Consider the following 20,203-nt stretch of genomic DNA (forward strand, 5'->3'; position numbering starts at 1 on the left):
GGCATAGTCACCAGAGATGCTGATTATTTAAAAAGAAAATACATCCTCTTTTCCAAACTGCTGCAGACTATTTGTCCAACAGTTTTGCTCTGATTCACAGTCAGAGGACAGAAAAATGCTGACGTTATTGTGCCTAGCCCCGGAGGAGAATCTTTAAAAAAAACAGCTCAAGTACTAATGCTGTTTAAGTTACATGGGCCAGCACTACTGATTCCGAAGGCACTGATCCGATTACATTGATATGGTAACACATGGAAGCTGAAATCTGACCGGCCAAAAACGCATACAACGGCTAGAGACATGCACCGAAATAAAGATAACAGATTTACAACTTTATGGAACAAATACAGGTATTTAAGTTGTAAATGTTGGTCAACGCTTCTGACAGTGTTTAGGCCAGCATAGAAGGCACACCACTGTCTATTCTTTAAGAGCTGGGGTCATGGCAATGACAGAAATGCTATTCATTTATTGAAAGTCGAAATGTAACACTTTCAACAAGTAACGATATGTGTGTTAAATCTAGCTGCTTTGAATGTGATGCCATTTAATGAAACGTCTTGTGCCTCTTCTTGTTCTTTAACACCCCTTGAAGAGGTTGGTCACGTTTTTTTTTTTTTTTTTTAACAAATATGTGATACAAAGGCAATTGGAAAAAAACACAGTATTAATTCTTTGAAGGTTGCTCATGCGACAAGGTGACATCTTGTATATCAGACACAACAGCATTCCATCTTATCTTGGAAAAAGCTACACAAAATTAAAGTGACTGAATAAATTATTTGATTCTTCCTGAGATCTCATGAGGGCTGACTAAAGGGACTAACTAATCATATGTCTGTCATTTTCAGGAAAAGCAACAATAATCCTCTTCGACATGTTAAAATTTAAACGAAAATATAAAGATTGGATTTTATCAAATTATAATAGCGACATTATAAGTTAGCCCAATTTCACCATCAGTTAAACGACACTAAAAGGTCTGACTACTTGATGCAGGTCATATTAGTTTGGAAACGTGTATATAAAGTTGTATTGCAGTTATGTTTATCCCCAATATTCTATTTTTGTGCATATGTATGTATGCATTTATGTGTAGGTGTGTATATACATATGCATGCCTATATGTGTATATGTATATATGTATATATATGTACATATATATATATATATATATATATATATATATATATATATATATATATATATATATATATATATATATATATATATATATATATATATATATATATATATATATATGTGTGTGTGTATGTGTATATGTATATATACATATATATATATATGTGTGTGTGTGTGTATGTGTATATGTATGTGTATATATAAATGTATATATTTTTTCCCCGGGGGGGAACTGTCTACATTGGTGGCACTACTGAATTTAATTTAGTTGTAAATTCAATGAAATGTGACACAGTACAAGCTAAGTGTCTGATTATAAATATAAGTGGGAATGGTATTTTAATAGTGATCATTCTACTGTCTTGTCATCTCTGCTGGAATCTCTGATTGACTGATATGAGATATGTAAGAATATTACCTTAATACCTTTGTAACTATAAATTGTTAGAGGTACCTAGGCTAACATGCATAAATATAGAGATAGTGATTATCATTATTATTATCATTAATTATTATTAATTATTACTTTACAAAAAATAGTAATAAGGGACAGCAAGACATCATAGCTTCAAAAATTGGTTTGAGCACAGACCTAAAACCTTGCTTCCTAATGCACTAGACTAGACACACACAAACTAATAAACACGTCTAAAAACCTCAGGTAGGGTTTAACAGGAAGAAACTGATGTTTGGGTTGGTCACCTGTCCAGACACAGTCTCAAGTTCTTGTTTTTTAATGCACAAGATTAGGCACATGCAATCCAGAAAATAAGTAAATGTCACAAAAAAGTGGGCTAATAAATTGACACACAAAGACTGCGGATTTCAGAAAATAACAGATGAAATCTCTACACTCTACAAGAAGCAATGAAGTCTGTAAAATTAGATAATTAAAAATAAAAAATCACAAAATGTTTAACTATAATGATGAAAATGGTAATATTAATGATGATTATAATGATGGTAATAATGATAAAGATTATAACAATAATGATAATGATAATAATAATAATAATATTAATGATGATAATAATAACAGGGGAAACAAGACAGTGGCATGAACATGATTATATCCTGCAAAAAGGGGTAGACATTTATAAGCTTTTGCTTCAGCCTACTCCTTTTGGGCTTGGGATCAGATAGTTGAATACAAATGTAAATAATGGAAAGTTATATTTTGATTGATGTAAGAAATGCACTGTAATGATTCACATATTTGCCCAACCAACCATAAATTCAAACACAATACAATCCTATGGATATATACAGAGATAATGTGGAAATGTTACAGTGAGGCGGCTGCACAATGAAATCACCAAGCAGTTGGTTGGTCCAGTGCCTTGCCTTGAGGCATAAGACACCAACTGGCGCCTCTCCAGCAACCACGTTGATTCCTACCATCAGTCTAGCTATTGCTGTTAAGTTAAAATCACACACACTACATCACATTCAGAGAGATTTTTTTTAAAGCAATTAGATCAAGTTTAAAACACTGAAATGATCAATCTGTGAGCAGAAGTGAAATTCAATAGTGTGGAGTGAGGTGGGGCTGGAACGAAGTGACCAACCCAATGAATATATGCATGTTGATTGAAGGAGAAGCGGCTCTACTCTGAGCCTCTCCTGGATGACTGAGCTCCTCCCTCTATCTCTTTGAGTGAGTCCAGCTACCCTAAGGAGGGAACTCATTCCAGCCGCTTGATCTCGTTCTTTCGGTCACGACCCAAAGCTCATGACCATGGGCGAGTTTGGGAACATAGAGCGACCGGTAAATTGAGAGCTTTGTCTTACGGCTCAGCTCTCTTTTCACCATGGCGGTCTGGTATAGCGACCGCATTACTAGAGACGCTGTACCGATCGGCCTATCGACCTCACACTTTCCCTCTCTCGTGAACAAGACCCCAAAATACTTGAACTCCTCCACCTGCGGTAGGACCTCAATCCCAACCTCGAGAGAGCACTCCACCCTTTTCCGTCTGAGAACCATGGCCTTTGATTTGGAGGATCATACTCTCATCCAAGAAGCTTCACACTCAGATATAAGGCTCAAGCCTCAAGGCTCTGAATGTTGAGGGACTGTTTTGGCTCTTCAACATTGCATGGAAGCCGGGAACAAAACCTTTGGATTGGTAGACCGGGGTGGTGGTCCCTCTTTTTAAGGAGGGTGACCGGAGGGTGTGTTCCAACTATAGGGATTACACTACACAGCCTCACTGGGAGAGTCTATTGCAGGGTTCTGGGGAGAAGAGTACGTCCATTAGTTGAACCTTGGCGACAAGAAGCCTACGCTAAAATCTAAATTTTTTCATCCTCTGATTGGTTGATCAGAGCAAAACAAAGTGCAGTTTGACAAACAGTTGCGAGAGGTAATACAAACGAAACGTTGCTTGCCTTATTGGTCAATAAAGAAGAGCCTGTATCAATTTGCTAGACAATCTAAGGATAGGTCTATCAACGATCGGTAGCTTGTAAGTAGCATATTTTGGTGAGTGTTTTCCTTTGTCATGTTACTAGAAATTGATTCTGAATTATTCCATATACTATTGTAGTGTAGAGGGCCGGAGTTGTTTCGATATGGCGTATTCAAAAATAATGGGTTAACTTGCTTCAGTAATAATGGTATTAATCCCCAATTCTGTAAAGTAAAACATTGCAGTTTTATACATTATTGATGGTTTGTATAATGGCGTTGTGATAGAGGTGGTATTAAGATGTGGATTAGGTTGCTTAACACTGAAGACCCACATACCAAATGCACCGTCTGCCACTGTAGAGTTATGCTTGCATTCCAACTTTCCAAGGACATGAATGTGAAAAAAGCAGTGCAAATTTCTGTAGTATATATTTGAGTGTGTATTATCTGAGTACATATGTCCAACTTACTTCCGATTTTCTCAGCTTGTGCAAAATTATAACACATGTCACCTCAATGGACGTCGCCGCCTGATTAGCATTCAGCGTGTTTGTCGTGAGATCTCAATAGACAGTCTTTGTGGCGCGTTGCCCAGTAAATTACCTCCACGCCATGAATTCAAACTGACTCAACTCAAAGGATTTGCATGAAATTACTCGACTGACAGATACAGGACTGTCCCTGACAATGGAGGCCATTCATGTGATGCTTTTTTTAAAAGAAGATATATGATAATCTGGTCGCAGTTATCTCAGCGGGAGAAATCGCAGAGTGAGCAAGCGAACATCAGCCATTGTCTGCCACTGGGCTGAAGCTCAGGCTTTAATGGAAGCTATATTCAGAGATGGATTCAAGTCAAGAGATGAATCTTGGCAAATATGTCTGGGGACGATTAGACCTAACACCGGCTGCAAAAGCAGGGCATTAAAATATTGTTATTTATAGCACTGACTGAAGCCTATCTTTGATGCAGCGATCATCATCTCGTCCACACACACCAAACCAGATCAGGGTTTACCGTCACAAACCGAACAAGGCTAAGATGAAGTGAACAGTTATACGTAGTGGAAATATGGCATTTTTTGATAATATAGGGTGACCGTATTTTAATTAGGGAAAACCAGAACACTCGGCCCGGCAATGATAGTGGGAGTTTGCTCAAAGATGCCTTGTATGCATAAAAAAATGTCATACTACAAATACTATCTGTAACCAAAAAAAAACAATTTGCTGTAAAGAAGCAAAGTTTTGTTGGAATAAAAGTTTTCCTCTCCCACTTTGATGAGGCTGTTTATGCTGTATGAGTATTCAAAGGGCAGAACTGAGGAGTGTAAGCGTGTTGCACGCACCCTTTAGTATGTCATAGCAGCCGCATTAATGAGTTTTCCTCTTATCATCACTTGCAGAGAAAAGTAAATCAATCACTCCTCTAGCATAGTGATGGGTGAAAGAGGCAAGAGACGATGCGACGTGAGGAAAAGTGTGTCAGCCCGGCTTTGTTTGTTTTTTGCGAACTGCTCTCCAGTGGGACACTTGTTTTAATAACAACCAGGCCCATATTAAATGATCACTAGACTGTCCCAAAAAGCATTTAAGGATAAAAGTAAAGTGTCAAAATATACCTTTCTGTGATTTGTCATGTCAGCCAGTTGATCATGGAGAAGGTTGTGTCAAGGATGATGACCATGTTGCATTCCATTTTGTATACAATCCTTTTAGTTGTGTTATTGAAATGCATGTGACTTATTATAAATGTCTTCATTAATTGTCATTCAGCATCACCGATTTGTATACATTTATTTCATCTCATCTGAGTGAGCTCATTGGCTAATAGCCTGAAATGTTTGTCCCTCCAAAGTAGCTTATGCTGTTTATTCAGCTTGAAGGTGGAAAATGACTGGGGCGGGGGATGGCTTGGGGGGGTGCAATCCATAGAGTTTTTAAGCATAAGCCATTGGCATGATGAGAAGGGAAGAGGGGCAGAACATCAATAACAGGAACTCGTGGCAGAGTGGATAATTAGCCCTAAGGAACAAAAGATCAATACAACCACCCCCTTTTTTCCATGACTTTGTGCACAGACAAAGCAGTTTAGTTCAGGACCTTCAGCTTGTACGGTTGACAAAAGGGTGGCAAGGTCACTCATCAGTCACACTGTCACTTTTAAAAAGCTAACTAAGTGCATACTTGCACTAATGTATGCTTCACGGACAAATTGTTGGGATGTAGAAATATTTATTCAAGCTGTTTGAGCAAGACACTTATTCATTCAATCTTGGCTTTTTAAGACATTTTGGACAAATCTGTGCTTAGAATCTTACAAATGTTCTTCTGGATTAAAGTGCATATAAATCCCACAGAGTAATGGTGGGAATGCATGAACAAACCGCTTAACTGATCATGCCTGAACAAAAATACACCTCTGATTGCAACAAATGCATGCTAACACGTTTGAAAAGGTCAATAGATAAATAAATAATTAAAACGAAACTAAGCCATTCACATGACCATCACCTTTCAGTGACACTGTGGTGATGAGTCCCGCATACAGTGTATATATTGTGCATCTGTTTTGTTGCACTAAATAAAAAGGCTTTTCATCACCAACATGTTCTGTCTGGGAAGCAATAATGAGTTTCACTGAAGTGCTACATCTGAAAACAGCTTGAAAGGTACAAAAAATATATGATTTTTTTTACACTATACAACCGACCCTATCTTAATTATCGTTACACAACTAATCTAAAGAGCACACATTTATTATTTTAATTTTCAAATTAAGTGTGAACCTACTGGGACCCCAATTTACTAAAAAGCAATGAAAAGATTATGCTTATTTGAAGTCGCGTTCCCATTTAAAAGTTATAAGCACAATTTTCAACACAAATGGATGTTTAAGGCACAGTGGCATGCTATTATCTTGATATGAATAATTAATTTAATCATGTTGAATGAGAAGTAAATGCAGGGCGTTGGTAGTGGCAGCGAAAGCGTTAAGTGGGAAAAGCAAATGCGCTAGGATGAGTGGAGCCAATAGCAGCGGCAAAGCAGCATCTTGATGGGATAATGATTTATTTAACAAACGCCAAACTGGATGACACAGGTGCATGGAAGTGGCGAGGAGCTTTGATTGTCAACACTGCTGGTGTTCTTTTGCCAAAGAAAGACCAAGTATGAATGCATTTGCACGTAATAGTTTCATGGGCATGTGATTCTGTTAAATGGACGTTAATACTCTAGCATGTCACATTAAAACCGGGGTTGCTCCAGAACTGTCCCGCAGTTGTGAAGTAGTGCCTACTTGACTTTTAAGACAAACATTTTCTGTTAATTTTGGTGCAAAGCAAATGTGTTAACACAATGCAGGAGGTGTCAGAGCTGACTCACCACTATTATAGACCCCTGAAATACTAGTAGATTGGTCACCATAGCAACAACAGTGTACCACTGAAATCATTTTGGCACTTTCATTTTAAGGTCATATTACTACTTATTGCTACTGTAACATTGCCAGTTTGAAATATCTATATTCTATTCTTATATTATTCCATCTATATTCTATGGCCCTTATACCACTAGCGTATGCTGGAGCCTATCCCACCTGTCTTTGGATGAGAGGCGGAGTACACCCTGGACTGGTCGCCAGCCAATGGCAGGGCACATATAGACAAACAACCATTTACACTCATGCCTATGGACAATTTGGAAATGCCAATTAAAATAACATGTATGTTTTTGGAATGTGGGAGGAAACCGGAGTACCTGGAGTACCTGGAGTACCCGGAGTACCCAGAGGACAAACATGCAAACTCCACACAGAGATGCTACACACAGAGATTCAAACCTTAGTCTTCCTGATCTCCAGACTGTGTGCTAACATGCTAACCACTCGTCCACCGTGTGGCCAGTTTTAAATATGAAGCACGGCAATCGTCTGCTGAAAATGTCATTATTATCCTTCCAAATTGAATAAATTCATATTACACCCTGGACTGGTCACCTATCAGTCACAGGGGTACGTGCGGACAGACAGAAAAATAACATTAATAATAATCTTGACTTGCCCTTCAAAAAACCTGTGATGAATTCAAACCTATGAGCGCAGTCACATGGAGTTTTCCAGTGGGTTAGATTAATTCCTCCTCGCTAATGGTTTAATTTAGCTATAATTCAATAAGCACATATACTCCCACGATACCCCACACATTTATACAAGGTTTATAATCACGTCAAGACAGTTAGATGAGTTAGAAATCTCTTGTGGTTTGATTTGCTGCTAACTCCTCCTGTTGGCACACTTCAGCATGGCAAATCAGATCAGATGCATATGATCCTTGCTTTAGAAGCATATATATTTTATTTATACTTACTAGGGGAGGAACTATCTGATTTGTAAGTGCAGGATATGCACTTATTACTCCCCCAGTAGGAGGCAGTGGAAAGAAGAATATGGTGGAAACCAGTGACATGCAATAAGGAGAGGCATGATGAAAAAAAAACAAAACAAAAACAATAACATAAAATAAATGTAAATGTATTATAAATGTATTTTCTGTACGATTCAAATCATTTAAAGCTTATTTTTAAGTAAAACTTGCTCAGTAACTTCATCTTCTGATCAAGTGCCTGTACAGGGCAGGCTACAGAGAGCGTCTCGTCTCAACTACTGTTTGATAATGTCCCAATAATAATGCTGCAGAAACATGTATTATACACCATGACTTTCTACAGCCTGTGTAATATCTTTAAAGTTAATGTTTAACATCATTATTCTTGCTTTTCAGACAATGTAATACAGAGAAATGACATATGCGAGGTACTTGCAGTACTCACTTCATCCTGAAGGTGTGTCGGCATATGTGAACTGGAGCGCTTGCCATTGCTGTCCTTTCATAGACAGGAAAATATTTTTCTAGATTTTATTTGTATTAAATCCAAACTCTCAAAACGCTTCAGTTTCTAAACAGTTTAACGTCACTATTGCCACAAGAACATCCTCACAGGAACCAACCTATACATTTCTAATGCTCTTTGCTGATTTCAGGACCTAAGCACTCTTATCCAACACACTCGATCCCAATTCAAGCAGTAAGACATTAAATTCAAGTTGAAAACTCGTTTGCCTTCTCAAGTTATTTAACACATACAGTATCTACCCAACGAGTGAGACAAAGCCTTTCTCTTGTCTCCCACTGTTTTATTATGTGCACGCTCACCCAGCGTGCACTCTAACTCCTGACACACAATCCTTGCCGCACTTTGAAAAGAACAGAGATAGAAACAAAATGGGGGTAGGTGAGAAGAAGTCGTGCATGTTCAGAGAGAGAGAGAGAGAGACCGAGCAAAATCTTACAGTAAATCGCCCGAGTGGCGTCGGCCCTGCCTTGAGACACACAAGCCACCCACCTACAGGTCTTTATGATGCATTTGCAAAGCCATCACACACCACGACAGAGGCCCAATTTGGCAATAACAACAGAATATCTAAGTGTGAGGCAGCTTCGACAAGTAAACACATCATTCTTCGTATGAAAATTGAATGAGCCTGCAGGGTAAATAATAAGTGACATGCTGAATTCACAATTCAACACCTGTATGACCGGTCTCTCATAGAGTGTGGGGTGTCACCATGGCAATGCGCGGTGCTGCCCTTGGAGTAAGTCTGACGAGAGCTCAACAATGAAAGCGTTGAATGTACATACATTGTTGTTGAAGGACATATTGTTTTACAGACATATTGATACCAGGAGAAATAAAATGACTATGTAATCTTTTCTATTAGTTGCAGAAAAGGCATAATGCTCGCACCTTATTACACCTTGTTACAGAAGAAAAATCAAAGAGGCTACATTGGAAGATTGCCGTCTTTTAATATTAAAAGACATTTGAATTATCGAAGAAAGCAGGGGGTAATATCGGATAGATACCGTATCTTTCGACAAATACCAGAAACTCAATTACGATTAAAAAAACTTGAGGGCTACATTTGGTTCGGACTCAGAGGCTCAGAGACAATGTGATGGAAATACTACATTTTGGCCAAATATAGTAATATTCTGTTGCAATTTGGAAGTGGTAAGAATTATTTCAGATTATCCATCAGTGAATGTTTAACAGAACCATGAAAAGGATATATCGGCTGCATAAGTTGGGAACGGCGACATTGGCTATGAATCTGTTGAGTGCTGATGAACATTTGCGCATTTCTGCATGCCTGAAGGATTTCCATTAACCACTCTGATTAAAGTAATCATGGGAGTCATCGGAGCCTGTCAGATGCCATGCCTGCCCTCTCAATTACATACATCTCCTTGAACTCAATTGCTCAGATCAGGGTTGTAAGCGGGTGGTGGGCAGACACTGGAGCATATGGAATGTGTCCACCTCCCATGTGTGTCCACAGAGGCTGGTATTAGCTTAATTATCATGCATACATATGGCTACCATGCCAAAAGACATTACAAACACCCTTTAATACCAGAACCTGGTATATTAACAATGATAATAACATTTAGGATGTTCTTCACATGATTGAAACTCTGATTTTTTTTGTGTGGCGTAGTTCACATGTGCTCCATATGTTCGGAGTATAAAAGTGTAAAAAAAAAAATATTCATGGTTCTTGCCGCAGCACTACTGTCAGGGAAATAGTTGAGGATCACAATGATCACACGGTTTTTGTATTAAAAAATAAGAGCAATACATTTGGTTAGTTATACTGGAGTATAGTGTTAATGAGGAAAATTGACGAGGAGCCCAGAGTGAAAGTACACAGTCTTTACAGCAGTCGCCACGCCCCTCTAGAAAGTGAAACTTATGCTTGTGTAGGAGTGAAAAGTTCACGTAAGAGTTAAGTTCATGTAAATGAAAATCTATTTTTTCATTGGTTATCTGTAAGTGTTGTGCAACTTTGATTGTGCTACAGGAGTGTGTGTCTGTGTCAGAAAGGCCTTCTATGAGAAGCTGTTAGACTGCGGCTAACAGCCTAAATGTAAAGGTGTAATAATATCTAACAGGAGCAAAAGAAATATGAAGAATAAAAACCTACCAGCATTGTGAATGTGTCTTATGGATTTACAACACAAGCACCCAGTGAGGACTTACAAATTAGGAGCTCCTAAGGCCTGCATACTAGTGTTGTCACGCTGATTCTGTTTACCAACACATGTCTGCCAAACAATATTTTAATTATAAAGTAATTGTCCTGGTATTTTTAGTACACTGTTACAAAACAACCGGCTGCGACTTAATGCACCCAAGCCAACATCCACTGTCTGGTAGTTATAAAAAGTGATGTTAATGGTGGCAGAAGCCCCCTTTTTGTCACTCCTCTTGCCACTGCAAGGGTCAGAACGAGAAGAAACCTAGCCTCCATTGACACAAACACACACAGACCACATTTTGCCTTGCATAAGCCTCCACGCACTGGCGTTCATAGCCAACATTCAGGAGAACTTGTGTAGCATGAGGCTTTACACTCCTACATATTTCACCACAGGCTTGTTTTCAAGGAGATTAAGTGTTTTTCATAAAATACTGTTGCCATTTTTACCAGTTATTCTTAAACAATTCTAACCACTGACTACATTGGGAAGCAGCACAACAGAACAGTGAACACAGTCAAAGCTTTTGAGAGATTAATGGAAAGGGATCATAAAACCACCCGTTCTTTTCTGCCTGCATTTATGTTAAGACCTAAAAAGCCCATTGGCTGATTAAAAGCATTATTTAACTGGCAGGACTCCACACACATACATACACACAAAATACTAGCAATGCCCCCATTAGTCCAGGACGTTTGTACATAACAGTGATATAGCTCGACTTTCAGATTGGAGAATGTGTACACACCCAGATTATGTAAAACATGTATCATTAGAAAAGAGTAATCGATTAAAAAAACAACAACATTGATTTACATTTTAGGGAATTTCACAGAAATATATAATTATATGATGAAACAAAAATGCTTCCATATCAGAATCTGTCAGCCAAAATTATCTCAAAGGCCACCACAGACTCTCTCTCTCACACACACACACACACACACGCACACACACACATCCTTGCTATGATTCACTGCCCCTGCTACACGTCTGTGACACGTCCACAGTTACATTCAGTTCCAGGACTCCTCATCTCCCAAATGGTGCCTTCTGCTCTCATTCGGGTCTTCCATGAAAAGATGGTGGCTCATTTCTAACAGAAAGGTAACCTATTGGAAACTGATATCCAGAGAAATGGACAACTACCAAAGACTTCCTGCCCGTCACATTTGCATAGCAAACCTTGCTGCTTGCTTAGCTTGACGGTTATATTAAACACACTATATGTGTATATCAAATTTAAGTGGGTCAAGTGCCTCATTGTGTCACGACCTGTGTTGGTTCCTGCGTGACAGTGTGTTTATGTTCTCTTTTTAGTTTAGTTTCTCCTTGGATGCTCTTATTTTTGTATTCACTTCCTCTCTTGCCTTGTTTCCGTTTTCCTGCTTTTCCTATCTCCCCCACCTGTTTCAAATTTCACTCCCATCTATTTAGTTCAGGTGTGTGCTCCTTCCTTTGTTGGTTCATTGTCTATCATTTGTTTGGTTTGGCCAGTTGCTGATTTTCTGCTGCTGTATAGCAAATTATCATTAAAGAAAATACTTTTTATCTGCATTTTGTTCCTGCTCTGTGCATCCTGGGGTTGCAACGCAACGTCGACAAGCACAACTGTGACACATTGTTTCCAAAACCACATGTTCAGCATGTTTCCTTATTCAAATGCAAAATTATTACCATCTACTAAATATAAAAAACAAACAAAATAATACAAGTCTTATGTTGGCCCCAATAAACCTCCAAAGATGTAGAGTGTTGTGCTTTACATAACATTCCCTGATTGCAATACATTGATTTCAGTCCTCAGTGAGACTCTGGCTACACCTGACTGAATCACAGCTACCGCTTCTTCATCCATCCACAACATTGTCATGGTCCATTTGGATAAGGGTATTGGGTTTGTTGATTACCAAAATAGCTTGAGGTTCTCTTCAGTTTCACACTTTACACTGGGGTTTGCACAAACAACAGCAATATTCCCATTTGCAGCATTTTCTGATGACCTTGACCACACTAAAATCAAATTTAAAGTGAGTGATTACTATTTAGATTTTAGTGGCATTATTATAATGTCCAGGTCTCTTGAAAAAGCACATGGCTTAAAGGTACTGGCCAGGGAGATATCATCAAAGGTATCGCTTTTGTAACACTACAGTTTTTCACCTTGGCAGCAATCTTGAACTTCTTTTGGGACCAGGGGAAGATAAAAACAGTTACTTTGGATTAGCCAACTGGTGGCATTCATATACTTTGGAGAACACATAATGTCCCCTTGATTGTATCATGTTTGACATTGTATTGCAAGCTTGTTTCATTCAAGTGATCCTCTTTCTTCTGTGTTGGTGTACCATTGCAGCCTAAAATGTAGTATACCGTATTTTCCGGAGTCAAGAAAATGCATCATAAAGCGGAAAAAAAAACATACTGTATATCAGTCGCAATGGACTATATACACATTTACTGGAATTACCTGAGCTATCGTCAAAGCAAGCGTGTTTTAGGAGTGTCAGGGCACCGATCCTAACAATATTACATTTCCAAGTGAAGAAGACATAGCTAGAGGGAGGGGATATTTTTACACTAACAAGAAGACAAACAACAGTTTTATGCTTATATCGGGCCAATACCAATAATTATTGGACATCCCTAAACCCCTGTGCGTATAGTTTCATCCAGCCAAATTATGAAAAACATCCGGAAAATACAGTATAGGCTGCCGGGGCTAGCATATAATGTGACGAATGACTGCACCCATCCCCAAAAAGCCTGTCTCATATCATTACCAACAGCCTTGCATTGCTCATATCATGAGAACCGACATCATGTTTATTTGATGACAACAACATAGGTCAATATAGTGCAAGAAGTGCTAAGCAATCCAAAACATAAAGTTGATAAGGGATAGAGAATCTGCCAATGCTTGTATAAAAATAGGTGTACATAGACTAAAATAGCATTATTACACAACATAATAAAAAAGTTCAAATATCATTTAAGTAATTTTTTTTTTGTTTTGATAACGCTATATTAAGAATGAATACCCAAATTCCTTTTTAATATAATAATCTCCTTTTATATGAGAGCTCATGAAGTTGCCTTCTAATTTCAAGAAAAGTGCAGAAAGCATACAAAGACACTTCTAATTTTTTTCTTCCTCATGAAATGACACAGTCTTTGTAGAACATTGGGGGTGTGCCTCTTTCTCCCCGCAAATAAAAAAAGCCACTTTACAATGCCGAGCTACACAAAATGAAACTACAAAACAAAAGCCTTTTTTTCAAAGGATGGTGGCGTATGATGACATAGGTAATACTGATGTAGAATCAAAAATTGGATGTTGAAAAGACGCAGGTTATATCAATAAATACTTACTTACAGACTACAGCAGGAAATAGTCTTAGACAGTTTTATCATCTGCTGTACAGTTGTCTTTGTTTTTTTTTTTTTTTCATTTTTATTATTGTGTCCAGGTGTGATTGTATCATCAACATGTTTTTTTTTCTTCTTTGACTCTGACACTATGCCCTATGAACGGGTTCCTGAAATTGAAGCTGGATATACCGTTTCACCTCAGATTTTGTATTTGTGTTACTTGAACATTGCCATGGAAAAATAAAATTTGCATCATCAGTTGTGTTCATCCGCCATTCCTGTAATGTCATGTTACAGAAATAAGAATAACATTGTTCGGCACACCCCGCTAGGACTCCCCCCACTTTCCTCCTGTTTGTCATGGTTGTGCCAAGGCACGCAAGAAACAAAGTTTCCAGGAGGTTTAAAATTGGGCAAAATGCTTCATTGCATGAACAACTTTGCGGCTCAGAACTGGCTAAAGGTGGTTTGTTTCTCAAGAACTTCGAGGTAATCAGGCTCAGACTGCAGTTTTGCCTTTAGCTCCAAATATTCATTTCTGTTGGGCTCCACGTAAACAGTACTGGGCGACGTGCCATAAAGCACAGTTTCTCTTATCCTGTCTGGGTGCAGGAATTGACGTCTGACATCAAAATTGGGGTTATAGGTGTATGACACCGGGCCTGTGTACTTGTACTCTAAATTGGCCCCCACTGGGAGAGAAGGGATGGATTGATGAGGGGACTGCTTATCCGGCTCAAGGATCCCCCGAAAGAAATGGTCCGCATCCTGGACCGGGGAAGGGTTGTCTCTGGGTTCAATGGTGCTAATACTGTAAGCAGGGCTCCTCAACATACTGCTATCCCTCTCCTCATCAGGGGTACTCCGATAGGTGACCTTGAGCTCGTGGAGGTCACGGTAATCCTCAACTGCATTTCCTTCTCTTGACCTGTATATGGGATTTTTACACATGTGTCCCATTGGATGTGGAATATACTCATAGACGTGACCAGCTGGTGCCTTCACTTTTGGGCCTGAGCGGTTGCTGTAAAGGCTGTACTGCAAGTTGAAGGAACTCACGTCAGAGTTGTTGGTGCTAGTACGGTCACTCTGTGATTTTTTGCGCTTCTTCATCACCACGACAAATAACCCTGCTGCAACAAAGACCGACATGATGAAGACGAGCAGGAGGCTGAGGATGAGGACCGACAGGGGCACGGTGCTGCTGGAGGTGTTGAACCTATGAGAAGCATCTGTGGGGATGACCCGGTCATCTAAGGGCTGCTCGGTAGGGAATGTCGGTGAGACATAGGCATCAGAGTAGTCAGGGCAAAGCTGCTCCGATGGGATGGAGCGAAGGTCTGTTTTCATGTGCCTTTTGGGTGTCTCACACATGACCTCATTGACTACCGTGCCTGCACTGAGCTGCTCAAGCCATATTTTCATCCCCACTATGTCACAGGAGCAGTCCCAGGGGTTTTCAAACAGATCAATCTGCACCAGTAACTTCAGCTGATCCAAAACACCACTCACAGGGAGGTTTTGGAAATGGTTGTTACGCAGATTAAGCCGAGACAGGGACAGGCTGGAAAAGATGCCCACAGGTAATGTTTTTAGGAGGTTATTATTGAGAAATAATAGCTGGAGATTGGTAAGGAAGCGGAAAGTGCCCGCATCCACCTCCTTGATTTTATTGTACTCTAAATACAGGTACTGCAAGTTCTGCAACCCAAAAAACATTTCCCCTGTGAGCCTGTCCATTAGATTACCATTTAAATACAGCCTACGCAGATTTGTTAAATCCCCAAAAGCCCTGTCATGGATCACAGTTATCCTGTTGTTTCCCAGGTGAAGCAAATCCAATCCAATGGCGTCGACAAAATCTGATCTTCGTACCACAGGAATGTAATTTCCAGTGAGATACATTTTTTTCGGATTGTATGGCTTGGGTTTTAGGTCAGAGATACTTTCAATCTTTCTTTCTTGGCAGTTGACATTCAGTCCAATTTCAGATATCTGCAGATTGCACGTGCAGGCAGTGGGGCAGTCCAAAGGCACAGGAGATTTGGTCTGAAAAGCAATGATAGGGCCATAGTTGTAAGGGCTACCACCGGGAAGTCGAGAAGTGGGCTTTAACCTAGTTCGGTTAAATTGTCGTGTGCCCTTGGTGGGTCTGGAAGATGACCGAAAGACAGCCGAAGAGGTGGTGGAAGCTGTGACGGTAGCAGGTGCCGTCTGGTAATATCCGTTGGTGCTGCTAGGGGGCGCAGGCCTTACTGTGTCATCTTGTGGTCTCCGCGGGCATAGCTCCTGCTTAGACACTTCATCCAGGTCCCTCCCATGTAGCCTAAAAGGCGTCTCACACACGACTTCGCCCACAAGAGCTGTGTAGGCAATACTCTCCAGCCAAGCTTTTAGAGCAATCAGCTCGCACGAGCAATTCCATGGATTCTCTTCAAGCTGTAATTCCACAACTTTGTCCATGTGCTCCAGGAGGCCGATGTATGGGAACATTTTTAATCGATTTCCCCGCAAGTCCAAGTGTGTAAGAGGGACATTTCGGAAGATGTTGGGAGGCAGGAAAGAAAGCAGGTTGTCGTTTAGAATCATCACTGTCAGTTGGTGCAGTTTGCTCAAGGTGTTGGGCTCTATGTTGCTGATGTAGTTATAATCAATTTGTAGATATTCCAAACTCTCCAGCCCTGCAAATGTATCATCCCTCAGAATGTCAATTTTGTTGTTATTCAGGTGCAGCCTCTTTAATCCCTGGAGTCCGTTGAAGGCACCTGACTCTATCTCGGAGATGTCATTGTTCCCCAAGTGCAGAATGGTCACTCCAGTGTAATTGATGAAATCATTGACCGACAACTTCTTCAGGAGGTTCCCCGTCAGTAGAAGGTGGTATGTGGAGAACTGAACCGGACTGATCTCTGTCAGCCTGATGATCCCGCGGTTCTCGCAGCTGACGGTGAGGATGCCCTCCTTTTCCTCACATGTGCAGAGGTTGCGGCAGATTTCCCCGTAATTGCCATACATCTCGACCAGCCTCAGAGATGATGCAATCACAAGGATTATTTTCAGGGCCCAGATATGCATGTTTCCTGGGAGAAGGTACCCCAGCTCACTCAAGTGCGGTGTCAGTATGAGGTGTCATCTAGGGAAGGAAAAAAAAGGATTGGTGCTGTTTTAAACATGTGCAACATTCAAGTCCTAACTTGCAGAAAAATCGACTTCAATGACCACAATCTGGACGAGCAAACAAAAACAGGCCTAACAATGAGTCATTGATTTTGCCGGTGCAGTAAAATATAACCACATAATGGATAATACCTTTTAATATTGTATATAAAATATATAGCTATATAAAAAGTTCACTCATACTCATACACTCATACTGCTATATGTTTTTATATAAACCCACCTGAAATAACATTAAACAGCTCAAGCAGTAAGTAGTTTAAAATTCCACTCATTAAAACATTAATACTTTGCATTACGTATATAAATGTACTATATATGGGTACTTTAAATGTAATATATATGTGTATACATTATGTGTATATGTATATACATACACACATTTACATATGTATTCATATATTACATACACACATATATATGTATGTATATATATGTGTGTATATATATGTGTATATGTATATATGTGTGTGTGTGTTTTGTCTCCTAGCACACTCTTAACTCAAACTCTCAACTCTGTACCTCCAAAAGATACAACTGTAACATCCAGAGAATTATGAAATCCAGATCACTCCACCCACTCCCTGAATTTAAAAAAAGCTTTTCAACATTCTGAAATGGAACAAAATAAAATAAATCTGACTACCTTGAAAAAACATCGTCAGGGATGACCATCTTAGATACATCACCATCCTTTTCTCAAGCCCTCAGGTGAAAAAAAGACAAGTTACTCAAAATGTGAAATATGTAATCCAAATTGCATGTTATCAAGGGGGTACATCATTTCCAAATTAACTATTCTGGCTGGCACCCGTTTTATAGAAGCCTTGATGGATAGTTTCCCTGTCTTTCACACAGCCTCTGCACCCCCACCCCAACCCCCCGTTTCGCCTTCTCGTTCACACACACACACACACACACACACACACACACACACACACACACACACACACACACACACACACACACACACACACACACACACACACACACACACACACACAACACTCCCCGTTTCCTTAAACTCCAACAAAAGCCTACATACACATCAGCTCAGCAAATATTCACAAAATGTGCCTTCTAGCGGGCCATCGAATGTTTATTTCATATCCAGAGTATCTTGGTATCCTTGTGCAAAAAAAAATGCATGTGTGCGTGCGTGCGTGTGTGTGTGTGCAATTTGCAATGCGTAAAATTGCCGTGGGCATAACACAGGCAATATTCTTGCCACGACACACAACTACCTTAACACAAGAATCAACTTGAGTGATGCGGAAAAGGTTTAAGCACCATGGACAGGTCTTCCACATTTGAAAGCGCATTCAGTATGTGTTATCGGTTAAATAATGATCCTCTTACCGTGCAGATGCCGGTAAACGCCAACGCATCCCGCAAAAAATCAAATAAATTACGACTGTGGCCTTTCTTCTGGTTCCAGTGTCGGCGCAAACATGGATGTCGAAACACCAACACCGGTGTCAGCTGCAGGAGAACCCTCAAGAGTCAAGTCTCCTCGGTGTTTAGCTCCATAACACAGTCTCATTGACGAGTCAGCTGGCGCGCCGAAACTGGCTCCTGTCTTCTTCCAGCAAATAAATTCAGCAGTGTCATCTCAGTGTCAACCACAGTCAAAGTTGTGACACGCGGAAAACAATAGATGTGGATTTAGCAAACAAGGTGAAAGAAAAGAAAGCAGCGTAATCCCACATTAGAGGAGAACTGCACCGTGACTTTCATTCATGCGCAAGGAGGGAGCTGCACGAATCTCACCGTCCCTCCCTCCTTTTCCCCGCGTCTGATGCCACTGGTGCTGCGGCGTCCACCAGTCTGCGTCTTGGTGTGTGATTCCCCCCTCACGCCGCACATCTGGCGTCTAAATCAGTGCATGTGTCCGTGCAAGGATGCAAAAATCAGACAGGATCGCACAGGCTTCCAGCAGCGTTGCAACTAGTAGAACTTGATGTTGGTTGGTTGGCGCAAACCGATGGTGCGCATGCACATCTACAGCGGCAAACGCATCATGGGGCAATTAATGTCGTGTGGCAGCCGACGAGGGAGCAAAAAAAGGCATAAATCCTCCATTCGCGGTGCTGTCATGGTGAGGGAATGAAAAGCGATTTAATGCAATAGTCTTTAAGGGGATACATAGAGGAGGGGGGGAAACAGGAGGGAGAAAGTGAGGGAGAGCGTCGGAAAGAGAACCCATAGGGGGCAGCACAGTGATGATGTAAAAAAAAACAACAGAACTGCATTTCAGAGTGCCATTTTTGTGTTAAAATCAATATGTTTTAACGCATCATTTGCATTATATGTACAGCTTAACCTCATTTCCATGCCTGTAGTGGTCAAAGATGCTCTTCATTGCATTATGTATGGTATGGTTCTTATGTTTCAGTCACACAAATTACATGAAGGGATATCATGTGTTACATTTGCACAAGTCAAAATGTCTGAAAAGGAGGAGCAACAAATCGTATATAGAGCTAGAGCTTATCTAATCCTACCCCTTCTCCATGTCCTTAGGCAAGTTTATTTATAGAGCACAATTTGTACACAATGTAATTAAAAGAAGGCTAAAATCATTCCATAAAATATAAAAAGAAAAAAGAAAACTAAGTGAAGCGTGCAGATAAAATACACACTTTTAGCTGCAATATGCACAGCTGAATAGAGAACTGTTTTCGGACGGGATTTGAACATTGCCAAACTTGATGATTGCCTCACATCTTCTGGAAGGCTCTTCCAGATTTTGGCAGCATAAAACTGAAACGCATCCTTCCCTTACTGATCATTCATTTGCATTCATTCGTCGGTTACATCTTGACGCTTTACAAACATTATGTCAGAAGATCGGAAATATCTGTGTTTTCTCTCCGTGTGTGCATGGGTTTTCTCCGGGTACTCCAATTTCCTCCTACATTTCTAAAGGTATGGATGTTGTGTCAATGGTTGTTTATCTATATGTGCTCTGCGATTGGTTGGTGACCAGTCTGGT

The 20,203-nt window shown here is 40.0% G+C and overlaps 1 protein-coding gene across 1 annotated transcript; it reads right to left on the reverse strand.

Annotated features, from left to right (window-relative positions):
• Positions 1-1,283: 1,283 nt before the first annotated feature.
• On the reverse strand, positions 1,284-19,342 carry LOC131104036 (SLIT and NTRK-like protein 5). Its single transcript, XM_058050740.1, has 2 exons — positions 18,568-19,342; positions 1,284-17,164 (listed from the first exon to the last, which is right to left on the reverse strand). Exon 2 carries the CDS (start codon positions 17,104-17,106, stop codon positions 14,479-14,481), a length of 2,628 nt encoding a protein of 875 aa, XP_057906723.1. The 5' UTR covers positions 17,107-17,164; positions 18,568-19,342; the 3' UTR covers positions 1,284-14,478.
• Between the last annotated feature and the right edge of the window lie 861 nt (positions 19,343-20,203).

The sequence above is a fragment of the Doryrhamphus excisus genome, chromosome 16, assembly GCF_030265055.1.
Source record: "Doryrhamphus excisus isolate RoL2022-K1 chromosome 16, RoL_Dexc_1.0, whole genome shotgun sequence".
NCBI lineage: Eukaryota > Metazoa > Chordata > Actinopteri > Syngnathiformes > Syngnathidae > Doryrhamphus > Doryrhamphus excisus.

Bases quoted from the DNA above. Each gene is read 5' to 3' on its own strand.
- LOC131104036 (XM_058050740.1), bottom strand. From the start codon at position 17,106: ATGCATATCTGGGCCCTGAAAATAATCCTTGTGATTGCATCATCTCTG.